The sequence below is a fragment of the Trypanosoma grayi genome (assembly GCF_000691245.1).
Source record: "Trypanosoma grayi strain ANR4 Tgr_70_V1, whole genome shotgun sequence".
NCBI classification, from domain to species: Eukaryota; Euglenozoa; class Kinetoplastea; order Trypanosomatida; family Trypanosomatidae; genus Trypanosoma; species Trypanosoma grayi.
The window spans coordinates 1-14,172 of record NW_008825689.1 but is presented as its reverse complement, the minus strand read 5'-3'; the positions used below and the strand labels follow the sequence as shown (position 1 = coordinate 14,172).

Below are 14,172 nucleotides of genomic sequence, written 5' to 3'. Positions count from 1 at the left end.
ATCTACCCTCCGTGATGAATACTCCCTCGTGTATGGAACGAAGACCCGTGTCCCTCCTTCGCTCCCAGACGTTTTTTTTTTGTTTAGCAATCTGCCGCAGCCTCTCTGTTCTTTATTTGTTGTCTCTTTTTGTTCCTTCCTCTTTCCCTCATTCTTCTTCTTTTCCCTCGTTTTCCGTTGCCCTTTTCTCATTCTCTCTTTCTCCCTCTCTCTCGCTTCTTTAGAAACAGATCCAACACCTATTTCACCGTCCGCTGCGTTTATTCCTATTTCTTGCTGTGCTGCTTGCGAAGCTTCTCCGAGAGGGCCTCCAGCTCAGCATCAATGTCCTCCCAGCCGTCAATGATGCGCTTCGCATTTTCCAACTTCGGGATCTTCGTCAGCGGGTTATTGCAGAGGTCAATCGTCTTTGCCCGTGCCTTGCTCTCTTCCCCACACCACGTTTCGCACCAGAGCCATTCCTCTGGGAGCGAGAATATGGGCACCTGCTCCTGCATGTAGTTGGGGAGATCCTGGTCCAAGTTCGCCAGGCTGTTCGGGTCACGACTGAGCTGGCTGTACACCATACGGTACTGGTCACCCCCCGCAATGGCGCGCAACTGCCGCACGTCAACGAGGTAAATGGCGCTGATGTGGTACGGCTTCCCGCGGAGGTGGTCCACCCAGAACCCGCGGTCCCAGAAGCGGAAGTTCGTCGTCGCCTTGTTTGGGTGTCGTCTGCAGAAGGGTGTGTACGCCACAGGAGCGTTGCCAATATCCATATTATACAGCTCGTGCAAGTCCGACTGCACTGTTTGGTCAGCGTCAACGAATATGATACGCTCCACATCGAGTGGGAACAGGACGTCCAGGAAAAGGATCTTGTACGCCCATATAGTGCGCTGCTTTTCTGTCTGCTTGTTTAGCCACCACGGCCAGCGGTACGTGACAAAGCCCACGTCAAAACCGTAGTGCTCCGCCAGAAGCGGGACGAGCTCCTTGAACTGTGGGGACAAAAAGTTCTCAATTAACCAGAACTTTATCCTAGTGGTGTTGGCGCCGTGGACATCGGACGAGGTTAGCATCACGCTGCGGATCATCATGCGCAGAAAACGTTCATAGAGGTGGCCCGAGGCAACGGAAAAAATGTTAAGCGTCGGGCGCTCTGGCCGCTTTGCGCGTGGCCCCCGCGGCGGCCATTCCGCACGTGTGTCGGATGCCGCCACGAGGTCCTGAATGAGCGTCGTTTTGTGGCCCGGCGTCTTAGCTACCTCTAGCGTCATGTACTCCCCATTGAAAGAGGTGACCACAATGGGAATGGACTGACCTGAGGTGTAGTTGAACTCACCGTTATTGGGCCCATTTGCCGCGTTGCTGACCTGCGCTTTGTTGATGCGGGAGATGTAGAAGGCAGTCGCGATGTCACCCGGCTGCACAGTAAGGTACCAAACACCCGGTGCGCTCTGGAGCTGGAAGTAGCCCAAGTTTGCCATCACGAGTGTATCGCGAGTGACGCCAGCGGCAGCAGCGGGCGCTGCATCCCTTGACGAGCGCAGCATAAGCGGAAGGCCACGCGGCGGAGAGGACATTCCAGTCTCCTTTGCGGTACCCGTGATGAGGATCGAGTTGAGGCGGTAGGTGGCGTACAGGTAGTATGAAGCCGTTGGCAGCTTGGCGAGGACAATGTTGTCAAGGTCATACTTTGCCTCCATTGGAAATAACGTCCAGCTCTCTGGCTCCTCCACACCGAGCGTGAGCAAATGCTGCGACGGCAGCCGTCCAAACACTGCAGCCGGTGGTACCACACGCCCTGCCGCATCAAAATGCACATGTGCATCGCCAACAAACTGGTAAAAGTTGCGCATGGGCTTATCGACTCTCTGTGACGGGTTAAGATACACAGCACATACAGCACCAATGGGCGAGCGGGCGATGTAGTCGCACAGCGAGACGAGAAGCTGTGACTGCCGCCCAATAGGATCAACTACGATAGTCAGCTTGTGCCGCGGCACGGTGCCCTTTGCTGGGCCAACCACAAAAGACAGCGGGCCAGGGGCGGGCGGCAGCAGCCGTTTCTCCTCACCGTGGCCGCCATGAGCCGCATCGCGTTTCATCAGTGCTGCCAGTGCGGTGATTTTGCTTGCGTAGAAGCTGTTGTCAAGCCCGGCTTGCTGCAGCTCGGTACTCATCTTTTCAAACTTCACTTTTGCAAGCACGCTTTGGACGATTTTGGCGTACGACATCTCCAATAGTGAGGCGTCTGCGAAGTCATCGTCCACAAATTTATCATCGTACACAAAGCGGCGCCCATTGGCATAGTAGTACACAGCCTCTTCCTTTTTCTTTTCCGTCTGCTCCGCCGCCTCTTCAGCGGTATGACCATTCGCTGCTGACAACTGCCTATCCATCTGCGTGCAGAAGCCCTCTACGAGAGCGTGTTGCTGTTGCTGCTGGGTAGCTGTGCTCGCAGCAGGGGAATCCAAGATGCTGTGAAGCTCGGGAGAGAAGTTCATATCCGCAACAAAACTCTCATACACAGCGGGGTCATCCAGTCTCTGCGCACTCTTCTTGGCGACGGTGGCGAGGAAGTCATACACCAACCTCAGCTGCCGCTTTTCCCCTGAACCGTCTTCTGTCAGCAGGAGACGCTCCAAATCCCCCCACACTGTACGCCGACCGGCTCGCTGCACAACTCCACAAACAGCATATGTGAGACGAACACGACTGCAGTCATGTGCCCCCTCTTCACACTGCATGAGCTGCCAGGTGGCTTTCAAAATGGCGTTGAGATTTCGCGGTGTCACTGCGGCGCGGAGAACTACGACGCCGCTCACAAGCGGCACTTCCCCTGCATGTGAATAAGGTAACAAAAACCGTCGGTAGTGAAGGAAGTCCAGCACTGACTTGGACGTCCAGTCAACGTATGTTTCATCCTCGTAAAGAGCCGCACTGTAACGCTGCAGAGCCCCACCATGCTGCATGATAGAGTCGTAAAGGTTCTTGTCTGTATCCTGGAGTTTGTTTTTGTGGACTAACTGACGCACGTAGTGCAGTTCCCTTGATAAGCCATTACGAAGGGCCCATACGATGCCTTCCGGAAACATTTTACCGTTTAGTAGAGTGACTGGCAGATCCTTCAGATGCATCATGAAAAGCTGTTCTTGCGTCTCCTGATAGAAAACAACGAATTTAGGATCGACCATGAGGTCATTTAGCGTACGCTTCCCTGCTGCCAAAAGGGCATCCGTCGCCACTATCTGTACGCTCTCCTCATTAATCACATCGTGTATCTCCAACAGTCGCGCCAGTTGAGCAAAGAACCCCATTATCACCGGCAGGCCCTCTCCATCGCTCAAGAGTTCCCACACAGTGGCTGTGATGGCGGCGGTGGCACCCGATACCACCGTCTCTGTGATCATTTCCGCCCCTTCTGCCGTGACCTTAATCTCCGGAGACCAGTGCGTGTCCGCTAAGACGATGCCCAGGCGCAGCGGCTGTTTCCGAGACTCCAACTGCAGCATCATGTTGATTGTCTGTAGGCCCATGGCTGTCGTCGGGTCTGCAATGCACACAACGTGGAAAAGATTCTTCTGGGGAAAAGTTGGCATGCCGTTAAAACCAACAGAGAGAATTGCCTCCAGACTATCTGGCAAGTGGTCATACGCAGAATCACCCTCCATGTCGTTGAGCCAGAATATATTCTGCTTCGGAATCCAGATGCGGCGTGAGGGTTCGTCCTCCTCCGACCCCTTCTCTGGTGTTTGCTGCCGCACCGTTCGCGTGACCCAATTGAGCACCTTGTTCATGACACCTGCACTGACCGATGCAAACCCATGATCATTCTCGGAGGGAATACGGTGACTAGTGAGAACCCGCGTCAAACCTTCGAGCATCTGCTCCTCCTCCTCCATCATTTGCAGGAGAGAGAAGAGACTATATTGTGGGGTTTGCACACGGCGACCGTTAAAGAAAACTAGCACCTGACCCGGGTGCACCACGCTTGCTATTTCTGCCATCGTATTCCGCATCGCATTGTCCATCTTCGCGTTAGCCGCGGAGCCCATTTTGGACAATCTCGACGCATGCAAAGGAAAGTTCATGAGTAAATTCAGCAATACACCTAGCTGCTCGTCGTTGTCTGCACTCATTACATGCTGCACAGCTGCACTTCCCATATTCTGTATCTCCCAAATGTGAAAGTCAACCTTAACTTCATCGCGGTCAATTATTTCCGCGACGAATTCCGCGAAGCTGCTCAGATTTGCCTTTAGTTCAGGGTATCGCTGCTTCAGCAGTTGCACATCAAAACCACCAACGGGCTCTGTGCTATCGCCCACCTCCCTGACATTCACCTCATCCCGTTCAGTGCCTGCATCACCTTTCTTTTCATCCATCGCCTTGTACTCAATGTTCTTCAGATCGACCGTTACGCCGTATCCTTGCACAGAGAGGGCATTCTTCCACATTGCTCCCCACAGAGGAAGGTGCCGGAACGCTAGGCACACCCTGTCGAGGTGTCGCTCCACAACGCGAAGGAGCTGCATTGTCCGTTCCTCACCAACGATGCCGTAGAGGATGACGGTCCTCTGTCCTCGTGATTGCGGGTGAATGTGATCTAGTTTGGGAAATAGCGCCGCAGTTTCCCCTTTATCATCGTCATTCTTTACATTCGTGAGTGAAGCTTCCAACATATTCTGCAGAAGCTGTTCGTCGCAGATGGCGACGCCCGCAACCAACACAAAGGGACGGCCTTCAGCGGAACACCCACCAATGAGACTCACGGACCTTCGCGCCAACTGCCAATGCGCCTCCACTGCAGGGGAGTACACCCGTGCCGCAAGATTCATTTTCAGCAACGCCACTTGACTGGGCGGCCGCCTGGCGCCTTCCATTACACTTAGCAACATATCATACTGAGATTTCTGCGTCAATGCCAGTGCACCACCACTACTGTTGTCTGTAGTAATGTGGCTCCATACATTCTGTAGGCATGTGTAAAAACCGTCTTGTAGGGCGTTGTGTGCGGCCTCCCATTCACATCCCTCTTGCAGGAACGATGTCTCGTTCCATGGCGCTACCACTGTGACGTGAATGCCTTTGCCATATGCTACACGCATTCCGCACAGCGGCGTTACCGTGACAACAAGAAGTAGCATAAGGAAGGTTACACCGCGCCGGTGACCTCCACCACTCTGAGGAATGAGATAATCTGCCATGATTGACATTAGCTTAAACAATGATGCCCTCCCCTGGATTTGATGCTTGAAAGAAATCAATAAAATGTACCATGATAAAGAAAAAGGATGGGGGTGAAGAGTGAGGAAAGATCACTGAACCAGTTCCCCCCGCAAAAATAAACAGTAATGCGAAGCAAGACAAAAAACCAAAGGCAGATAGTTCTCATACCACACATAGCGACACATGTACCATGGGTTTGAAAACGGAGCAGAAACGCTTAGCATGGGGAATGTAAATCTGTCGGTGCAGCAACAGTCAAAAGAATAGAGAAGGATGACCGTAGTGTTGTTGAAGTTTTGGTTCTGGTAGTATAGGTGGGAAAGGGAGAGGTCCCCCCATCGTTCCTGCGCCACCCTTCTTGTATCTCTGCCCGCGTGCCTCACTGCTGCCGTGCCCACGTACACAGTGGAGGTTGAAACAAACAAGCTAAAAAACAAACGCAAAAACCCCGCTTTTCACCGCAAGTCTTTTCTTTGTTGCTTTTTTTTCTCCACTTCCTCCTCTTTGGTTTTTTTTGGGTGTTTGTTTCTTGGCGTGTGTGTGTGTGTGTGTACGTGGTGCACTCCCAACCCATACACCCTTTCCTTTTCCATCAATCGCTCTGAAATAAACGCGACGCGATACGCGCCGCAGCGAATATAATACCGGCGGCCGACACGTTCCAAATAGTGACGCGAAGGGCCTTCCGTGGACTTGCGTAGCCGCCGTAGAACACCTCCGACTGCGCCACACTGACCGCAATGCAGCCGGCCGTCAGCGTGCAGAGCCCGACCGTCTGCCGCCGTGCCGCGCTCAGCCGCATCAGCGTCAATGGCAGGAGCGGCACGAGCCAGCCGAGTGTGTAGCCGATGGCGGCCGGCAGCGCGGCATCCACGATGGCTTCGCGCCCGCTGGGTGGCTCGAGACGAGAGTATCCGAGTTCCTCAACCATCATGAGGTTCGCGAAAGCTGTCTTCTGCTTCGCGAAGACGCGCGTCACCATAAGGGCGTCCTCCTCGGAGAAGCCTTGCGCCTTGTAGATGGCCACCATCTCCTGTATCTCCCCGGTGAGGTGGTTCTCAATCTCCCACACTTCGCGATTCAGCTCGATGTCGTACACGACGCGCTCAAACACCAACGCGCGACAGGCGGTGTAGGCGACAGCGGCACCACCGGCAATGGCGCGCACAATCAACTGACCTGAAAGCGCCATCTGTAGGGCACTGCCATTTCCACTGCTTCTGCCGCTGTGGCCTGTCTGCGGTGCTCGGCCCATTCCACCGAGCACGCCTGCGGCCGAGATGAGACCGGCGAGGGCGGAAAGAACAAGCGAGCGGTTANGTGCTCGGCCCATTCCACCGAGCACGCCTGCGGCCGAGATGAGACCGGCGAGGGCGGAAAGAACAAGCGAGCGGTTACGCAGTGCGCTGTTCTCACGTATCTCCAGGTTGAATTCCTCCATCACGGTCTCGTGCATCTCACGCGAGCACCTCGGATCGCCGAACGCACGCTGGGCTTGACGCAAACGTACATTGTTATGTTCCGCCATGTAGGAAGTTAATGCTAAGTATGTCTGCGCACCCTGGCCTCACCTCCCCCCTCTCTCTCTCTCTCTCTCTCTCTGTTCGTGTGGGGGAGCTGAGAGAGTGCCCGGAATAAGTACAAACAAGGCGCCTTTGGCCCTAAGAATTGGACGAGGCTTTAAACCCAGGAAAACAAAAAAAACTTTGCAGAAATAACAAAAAGAAAACGGAATGGGCCACATAGAAAAGAAACGAAGAGAAATAAAGGAAACATGAAAGCCTTTTGCGGTGAGTGAAAACACGCCCCCCATGCTCACCGAGAGAAATATATTCGCACATACCGCGCCCCTTTCCTTTGCCTCACACGCGAACCCACTCTTGATCTTCATCTCGAAGTCCATGCACGTTCAGACTCGCCTGCACTCAGAGTCGCTACCGCAAGTCCTCCTTCCCTTCCTCAGACTCTGGAGTGTTTTGCTGCAACCAATCGTATAACTTCTTTAGTGCATTTTCCACCACCACGATAGTTTCCTCGCTTTCATCAAACAAATCAAAATCTAATCGGAACGTGTGCAACGCGCGGAACAAGCCCTTCCACGTGCCAACAGCCTCAGTGTACGTTGCTGCAGAGGGAAATCTGACGGGCAGAAGCGTGTCGAGTGCATCCACGGTGCCATTGACGCCGAGCGGCAGTCCACACTGATTGGGCTGCTCACGGAACGCGGCGATATCCAGACGAATGAGCAACTGTTCACGCACGCGTGTATAGACGCGCAAGATGTAGTCCATTTCCTCCACAGCGCTTCGCACTGCCACCTCCTCGCCATACAGGCGAAGTGTGTTCCTGAGACACTCGCGTACGCGCTCGACATCCAGGTCAAGTAACACCATATGCTCATTCACTGCCTCATACGGCTCCCTGATGGGGAGGAGGAGGCGCTGCCGCAGCCGTTGAAGCGCTGCTTCCAGCCCATACGGGAGGCACTCGGCGTAGTAGCGTTGCAGTTCCTCGTCGACACCAGGCGTATTCTTTAACGGCGTATACTTCTCCCCCAGTGACTCCAACGTTGCATCCACCACCGAGGCGCAGCCGCACGGCGTGTCACGCTGCAGATCCTCTAGTTCCACCAGCTCTTGTGCCGTGAGAACGACTGCGTCGGCGCCCACCACATTCTCCCTTACCGTCCCATCAAGTGCACATTCGGCGAAAGAAACCGAAGCGCTCGGCGCACTTGCTTCAGAGGAGTGAAGACTGCCATCATCATCGCCGGCAGGCGGCGGGCGTATTCCCACCTTGTTTTCTGGAGGCACGGCGGCCACCGACACCACATGCCCAACGGGCCTCGTTAGGGAAAGACCCGAACTTTCCGTACAGATGGCGTTGCGCCACTGCAAAAAATCCTCTGCCCTTTGGCATCGCAGTACCATTCCCTGCGGCCGCGCAGTGGACGGGGGAACAACAATCTGCCGCTTGGCTTCTGAAAACGTTACCGAGAGACCCACTAAGGGAACTCGCCGCAATGAATCATGTGTGAACTTTTCATCAGGCGCGTGCAAAAGTCCTTCGCCTGGTATGAGCTCGAACCACCTCTTGACGTATTGACCAGTGCGACCTCCTTTTTTGAGCAACACACCCTTCATAGATGCACTGCCGTCTTTCCTGGACCCATGCTTCTCGGGTAAAACAGCCGCAGATGAGTTTTCTGTAGGTGGGGGCTGTGGGACAGAAGCGATACCGCTGTAATCCCCATGAATAACATATGTGAGGACGCGTACCCAACACGTCTTGGCAACACTACTCGGGGCCTGCAGAACTGTCTTGCCGCCCCCTTCTCCTACGATTGCGAAAGCATTCACACCCTTTTTGCTTTCCTTTATGGTATCGAGGGGGCCAAGAATGATGCACGAAAATGCCTGGCCCCGTTTGTCAACAATGTACAGTGTTCCTCTGGAAGCCTTACTGGTGTCGGACTCGATCCCATCGCAATGAAGAAAGGCACTGAAGCTCATGAATCTGCCAGATACCCTCGAAAAGCGAGAAACTGTTCCTTGATACACCGCTTGGGTGCTGGGCGGAGGTGCGACCTTACACTCCAATTCCATTCATGAGAGCCTGCAATCTTCTTGCTTTCTGTGGTCTGTTTGTTTTTAATTATTTGGGTAAACAAAGCAACCCAAGCAATAACTGTGGCTGTGACGGTGGCGGAAGTGATGTCCGGGAAATATTCAAACCAACTCGTCGATCACGACTTGAGTGGTACAATGAGCTATCTCGTTCAGAGAAGAAACTCATTTTTTCACATACCACCTCTCTTTTCACTCCCCCTCTTTTTTCTTCAAATACCACATTTCACACCCATACACACACACTAAGACCTTCTCAATCCCTCTGCAATTGCCGCTTAGAGCGGCGGAAGGAGCGAATCCCAGTCATTGTCGTGTATCAATATACGCCGGAGATCAACTGGTATCTCCACCAAATTTGGTGTGCCTTGGAACCTATTGAACTGTACGTATACATATCGGATAGAATCCGGAAGCTGCGTGAGATCAATGGCACCCGAGAATCCGTTGTAACTTACGTCCAGTGTCTCCAGATTCGGCGGCACGTCTGCAACGTTCAGTCTTCCCTCCAGTTTGTTATGGGAGACGTCCAGTACCTTGAGAGAGGGAGGAAGATTCCTTACCAGAAGAACACCACCAAAGACATTGTGGCTGAGAGCAAGGACCTCTAAGCGCGGTGGCAGCTCTGCCCACCTCACGGATGAGAGGCTGTTGTGGGAGACATCAAGCGTGCGCAGGGCGACCATGTTTTGAAACCGCTGCAGCCTTCCTGACAGGCCACAGCCCTTTACCAGAATTCCTTGAAGGAAACCACTGCTGGGCCGTAGGGCATCCAAGAGTAATGAAACGTCCGTATTGATTGGGTTTCCGCTGATATCAATATGCTGCACATGATGCGGAACCCCCTTGATACCCTCAAGGATATCTGTGAGATGTGTGTAGCCGACGTCAATTGACTGAACATTCGTTGGCAGCGCCCCCAGCAGCTTCTCCAGCGGTCCGGCCAGCTTGCAGCCCTTCAAGCTCAGTGACATCACTGTTGCAGGCAGAGACGACGGCACTGTGGTGAAGTCGTTATAGCTAAGATCCAAAATATTTAATCCATTTCCGTCACCGAACGTCACCATGCCCAGACCACACTTTTTGCACACGAGTTTTTTCAGTGCTGCGGACGTGGGGGCAATCACAGCAGCAGGAGACGCAAAGCTCACGTTCGAGAAGACAATGGTTTCCAAGTTTGGCGACAGGTTTTCTACGCGGAATTCCTGAGCCAATGTGCTGTCCGACACCTCCAGAGACTGCAGGGTATCTGGAAGGTATGCGAGATTCAGCTTTCCCCCCTCCATGCCACGGAGTGTCATCTTTACAATATCATACTTGTTGCACTCAACGATGCTAAGATCACAGTAACTGATGACTTCCGATGTCTTTTCACGCCTCACACCATCAGCAATCTTCTCCTGGACGTCCTTGCGGAACTCATCATCCTCGATGGACTGGAGGATGGCCTTAAAGACTCCCTCCCACGTCGGGGCAAGGTCCTTCGCCAGATTGGGATTGCTGGTGTGCCCCCTCCAGTGGAACTGCAGCGCCCCATCAGCACCGCCAGCAGCAAAGCTCAGCACCGCCACGAAACACACACAAACAAGTACACGAAGAACTGTCATTTGGTCGGCCTCGCTGCCCAACGGTTATAATCACTTCGAAACAGCTGTGGAAAAACCAAATCTGATGTATCAATAATGCCAAGCGATAAGAAGTGAAAAAAAACAGAGAGCTGGAGAGATAAAGCGAGCGAGCGAGAGAGAGAAAGGATGGTTAGAACCACACGTGACAGTGGAATAGAGGATGCCGAGTTGTGTTGGAGGAGCCACGTCGAACCCATGCACACAAACAGACCCATACAGGCACCAAAAGGAATCGTCCCCCACAAATCGCAGAACACGCACACGAAGGATGGGGGAGGAAACAAGAGGTGACTGCCCTTAGCACGCCCCATTTTACCCCCTTCTTCCTTCGTTCTAGACGTACCATGCGTGCACGTGTCTATATGCCCAGGAAAAAAAAAGATTCTCTGAGAACGACGAAATAAAAGACCCCCAAAATGCTCTGTTTTTCTTCACGAATCCACCAATCGAGGACGAACGGGGAATAGAGAAGAAATAGAAAACGAAATCTGCCATTCCATATGTTCGGGTTCATTTCCCTTATATCTTCCCGCGGAGGAGGTTTGGAATCATCTGGCCCGCACTACCAAAGACGGTTTGAACCAGCGCCACAACGTCGAGAGTTGAGCTAAAGAGGTCGGCGAAACCAAAAAAGAGCATTGAAGGAATGTTTCCGCGGGCGTATTCGAGTGCCCAGCAAGTGTCAGGCATGCGATACTGCTTGGCAGTGCTTCGTGGGAGGTAGTGCTGCTCACCCTGCTTGTACACCTCGCGTGGTGACACACCTGGTAGCGAGGCCCACTGCTCACCGTAGATGATGGTGAAGAAGTCCTCCGCCCAGTGGTAGCGGCCGGTGTGGCCCTCCGTGCCGACTGATGTGCCGAAGATGATGAGGTATTCGGAGAGGGAACAGTGCAGCACCGTCATGGTGCCCATCGCCCCGCCGGCGTTGTTCCACATCCACTTCCCCGTATATGTCGCGTGCACTGGGTATGCCTTGGTGACCTCGTCGATGACGGCGGCGACGATCTGCTGCGCTGTTGCGTTTCCGCTGTTTTGCGCATGGGCCGTCGAAATGGCACGATTGGCGATCACCTTCAGCGTCTTGGGGTCGAAGACCCAATTTTCTGGGCGATCCACAGCGGCACAGAAGGCGACCAATATGACCACGAGAGAGAGAATGATAAAGAATCTTTTTCCCATTGTCGTTATTGTTTTTTTTTTCTTTAGTAGTGCCGCGTCAGTGCTGTTACCTCTATGTAAGCCTTTTTCTTATCTCCCTGTTGTTTCCGTTGAATTTCGCTCTGCAGAGGGTATTAGCGGTTAAGCAATAAATGAGCTTTGTTGTGTTGTGAGTGTTTCTACAGATAGTCTGCAAGCATGGGTAATGAGGCGTGCGTTCCACCACAACGTGCGGAATTGCCAAACGAAAAAAAACAACAACAGAAAAGAAACGAGACAGAGAGAGAAAGGGGAAGACAAACAGAGTTGCGTTGATGCACACCGGTAGCCGTGGGGCCAAAGCGCAGACATGCAACACACCAAAGGCAGACACCCCCAACAATATCAGTAGCACCCGTGTAAACCAACACAAAAAAAATCTCTGAAACGAACAATGAAGGAGCTTGATGTTGAGAAAGGAAGAGACTGATAGATGCATGTGGCCTACGAACCTCGTCGGGAGGGGGGCTTCCAACACCGCACACACGCATCACTGCCGCCCGACAGCAAGACACCATCTTCTGCCCAGGCAACGGCCGACACCCCACCGCGGTGGGCCCCATCCTCTGTCTTGCGCGTCGTGGCGTTGAGGTCCCACAGAATGAGGGCGGCATCCATGCTACCTGAGAGGAGGTGCGCGTTGTTCTTGGGTGAAAAGGCCAGCGCTGTGACGCGGAGGGTGTGAAACACCAGGTCCTTGTACAGAACGCTTCCGTCGGTGGCTGACCACACAAATATATTCCGCGCCGCATCCCCAGATGCCACGCGCTGCCCATCGCTCGAGAAGGCCACGCACGCCACCACGCCGGTGTGATGGCCGGCGAACTGCACGTACGCCTCCGGCAGGCCGCCAGCAGTGACGCGGTAGCCCTTGACCACCTTGTCACCACCGAGCAAGACGGCGCTGCTGTGGGCTGCCGCGCTGGTGCCGTCGAACTTATTTAGCTTCTCCTCCGCGACCTTGTGCCCTAATGCATCCACAACGATGAAGCCGTTCTTCGAGAGAAGTACCACATTCCCGCCCGTCGTGACCGCCAAGGCCGCGGTGTTGGCTGCCTCTTTCGAGATGAGGGTAGGCTTGGTGTCAGTCAGGGCGTAACGCAGCAAGTCACTGCCAACTGCGAGGTACAGGTTGCCCTCGCCGAAGGCTGCTGCATTGATGACGTCAGAGCCAATGGGCACTTCTTGCGCCGTCCTTGCCCCATCGCCGGATCCACACCACACCAGTGCTCGGTCCACGCTGACTGAAACCAGCGTTCTGTCCGAGACATTGTGGAGCAGAATGATTCGCCCTTGGTGGCCTGACATGGCAGTCTTCTTCTCGCCCTGCTCACTGATCAATGTCAGCTTGCCACCAAAAGAAACAGAGAGAACACCCTGTGACGTGTACGCCACTCCTTGCTGCATATCACCAACCTCGGTTCCCAAAGAGCATGAACCGATAAGCGTCCCTTTCTCTGCATCAAAAATTTTGACGGTCTTGTCAGCACTTGCAGTGGCAATTTTGCCTCCGTCTTGGCTCCACGCAATGGCAAAAATGGTTCCCTTGTGCCCTGTCGGTATGAGTTTCTTGTTTTCGGCAGTTGTGCCGTCAAGAATAATAATATCAGTGGATCTGGAAACTGTTGCAATTCTTTCCATATCTGGGCTATAGCGCACGCATGTTACTTTGTCGGTGTGGCCCTTAACATTACACTTGAACTTGAAGGGCACACCTTCGTAGAACCCAACCATCGAGTCTGCGCCGCCCGTCACAATACGGTAAGGCCTGTCCCCGCGCATGTCGCAGGAGAGAATGTTCTGCGAGTGGCCATTGATGGTCCCGATGCTGTTAGCAGTGATAGTGATGGCAGACGCAAAGATATTCTTTCCATCACCCACCACAGCCAAGCGTTCCTCATCTGCCGTCCACGCGATGTCACGGACCGGTCCCTGCAGCTGCTTCGTGTTGAGCACCTCCTTCGTGTCGGGCTGCCGCACCCACACCAGAAGGTTCCCGTTCTGATCCCCCGACGCCACCAACTTGCCTGACGGACTGATGCGCACAGCCGTGACGGGTGCTGTATGGCACCTGCAGACAGTCACGTGGCCTGGCTTTGCCATGTCACGGACCACCACGTTGTTGCCAGTTCCATAGGCGATAACGCTGCCGTGGGCGGAGATACGGGTTGGAATGGCACGCGTCGTAGACGGCGCACTTGGTAATGTGCACTGCAGCAGCAGTTGATGCACAGACATGGCTAACTTTGACAAGAAATCTTTCTTTGCTTCTGGAAAGTGCAAATGGGAGTGCGGGGCATGTAATGCTTTCTCTCTCTCTCTCTCTCTCTCGCTCGCTCGCTCACACCCTCTCTCTCTCGGTCTGTCGGCCTCCCTTTCCCTCACTCATACACACGTAACAACCAATGATAACGCATGTGTGGCACAGCGGTTGACGGCGGCCGCAAATAATAAATTCGTCAGTTAATAAAGTAAAGATAATGCACACAGACACACACACA

At 53.7% G+C, this 14,172-nt stretch overlaps 6 protein-coding genes across 6 annotated transcripts; all 6 read right to left on the bottom strand.

Annotated features, from left to right (window-relative positions):
- Positions 1 to 266: 266 nt before the first annotated feature.
- Positions 267 to 5,195, bottom strand: DQ04_00701050 (UDP-glucose:glycoprotein glucosyltransferase; the record flags this gene model as incomplete). Its single annotated transcript, XM_009309546.1, has 1 exon — positions 267 to 5,195. The coding sequence occupies one exon, from the start codon at positions 5,193 to 5,195 to the stop codon at positions 267 to 269; it is 4,929 nt and encodes a 1,642-aa protein (XP_009307821.1).
- A 614-nt stretch (positions 5,196 to 5,809) lies between these two features.
- Positions 5,810 to 6,745, bottom strand: DQ04_00701040 (hypothetical protein; the record flags this gene model as incomplete). The annotated part of the gene is made up of 1 exon (XM_009309545.1): positions 5,810 to 6,745. One exon carries the CDS (start codon positions 6,743 to 6,745, stop codon positions 5,810 to 5,812), a length of 936 nt encoding a protein of 311 aa, XP_009307820.1.
- Positions 6,746 to 7,151: 406 nt separating this feature from the next.
- Positions 7,152 to 8,729, bottom strand: DQ04_00701030 (hypothetical protein; the record flags this gene model as incomplete). The annotated part of the gene is made up of 1 exon (XM_009309544.1): positions 7,152 to 8,729. The coding sequence occupies one exon, from the start codon at positions 8,727 to 8,729 to the stop codon at positions 7,152 to 7,154; it is 1,578 nt and encodes a 525-aa protein (XP_009307819.1).
- Positions 8,730 to 9,121: 392 nt separating this feature from the next.
- Positions 9,122 to 10,450, bottom strand: DQ04_00701020 (putative leucine-rich repeat protein; the record flags this gene model as incomplete). Its single annotated transcript, XM_009309543.1, has 1 exon — positions 9,122 to 10,450. The coding sequence occupies one exon, from the start codon at positions 10,448 to 10,450 to the stop codon at positions 9,122 to 9,124; it is 1,329 nt and encodes a 442-aa protein (XP_009307818.1).
- A 540-nt stretch (positions 10,451 to 10,990) lies between these two features.
- On the bottom strand, positions 10,991 to 11,653 carry DQ04_00701010 (putative C-8 sterol isomerase; the record flags this gene model as incomplete). Its single annotated transcript, XM_009309542.1, has 1 exon — positions 10,991 to 11,653. The coding sequence occupies one exon, from the start codon at positions 11,651 to 11,653 to the stop codon at positions 10,991 to 10,993; it is 663 nt and encodes a 220-aa protein (XP_009307817.1).
- Positions 11,654 to 12,115: 462 nt separating this feature from the next.
- Positions 12,116 to 13,909, bottom strand: DQ04_00701000 (WD40 repeat-containing protein; the record flags this gene model as incomplete). Its single annotated transcript, XM_009309541.1, has 1 exon — positions 12,116 to 13,909. The coding sequence occupies one exon, from the start codon at positions 13,907 to 13,909 to the stop codon at positions 12,116 to 12,118; it is 1,794 nt and encodes a 597-aa protein (XP_009307816.1).
- Positions 13,910 to 14,172: the final 263 nt, after the last annotated feature.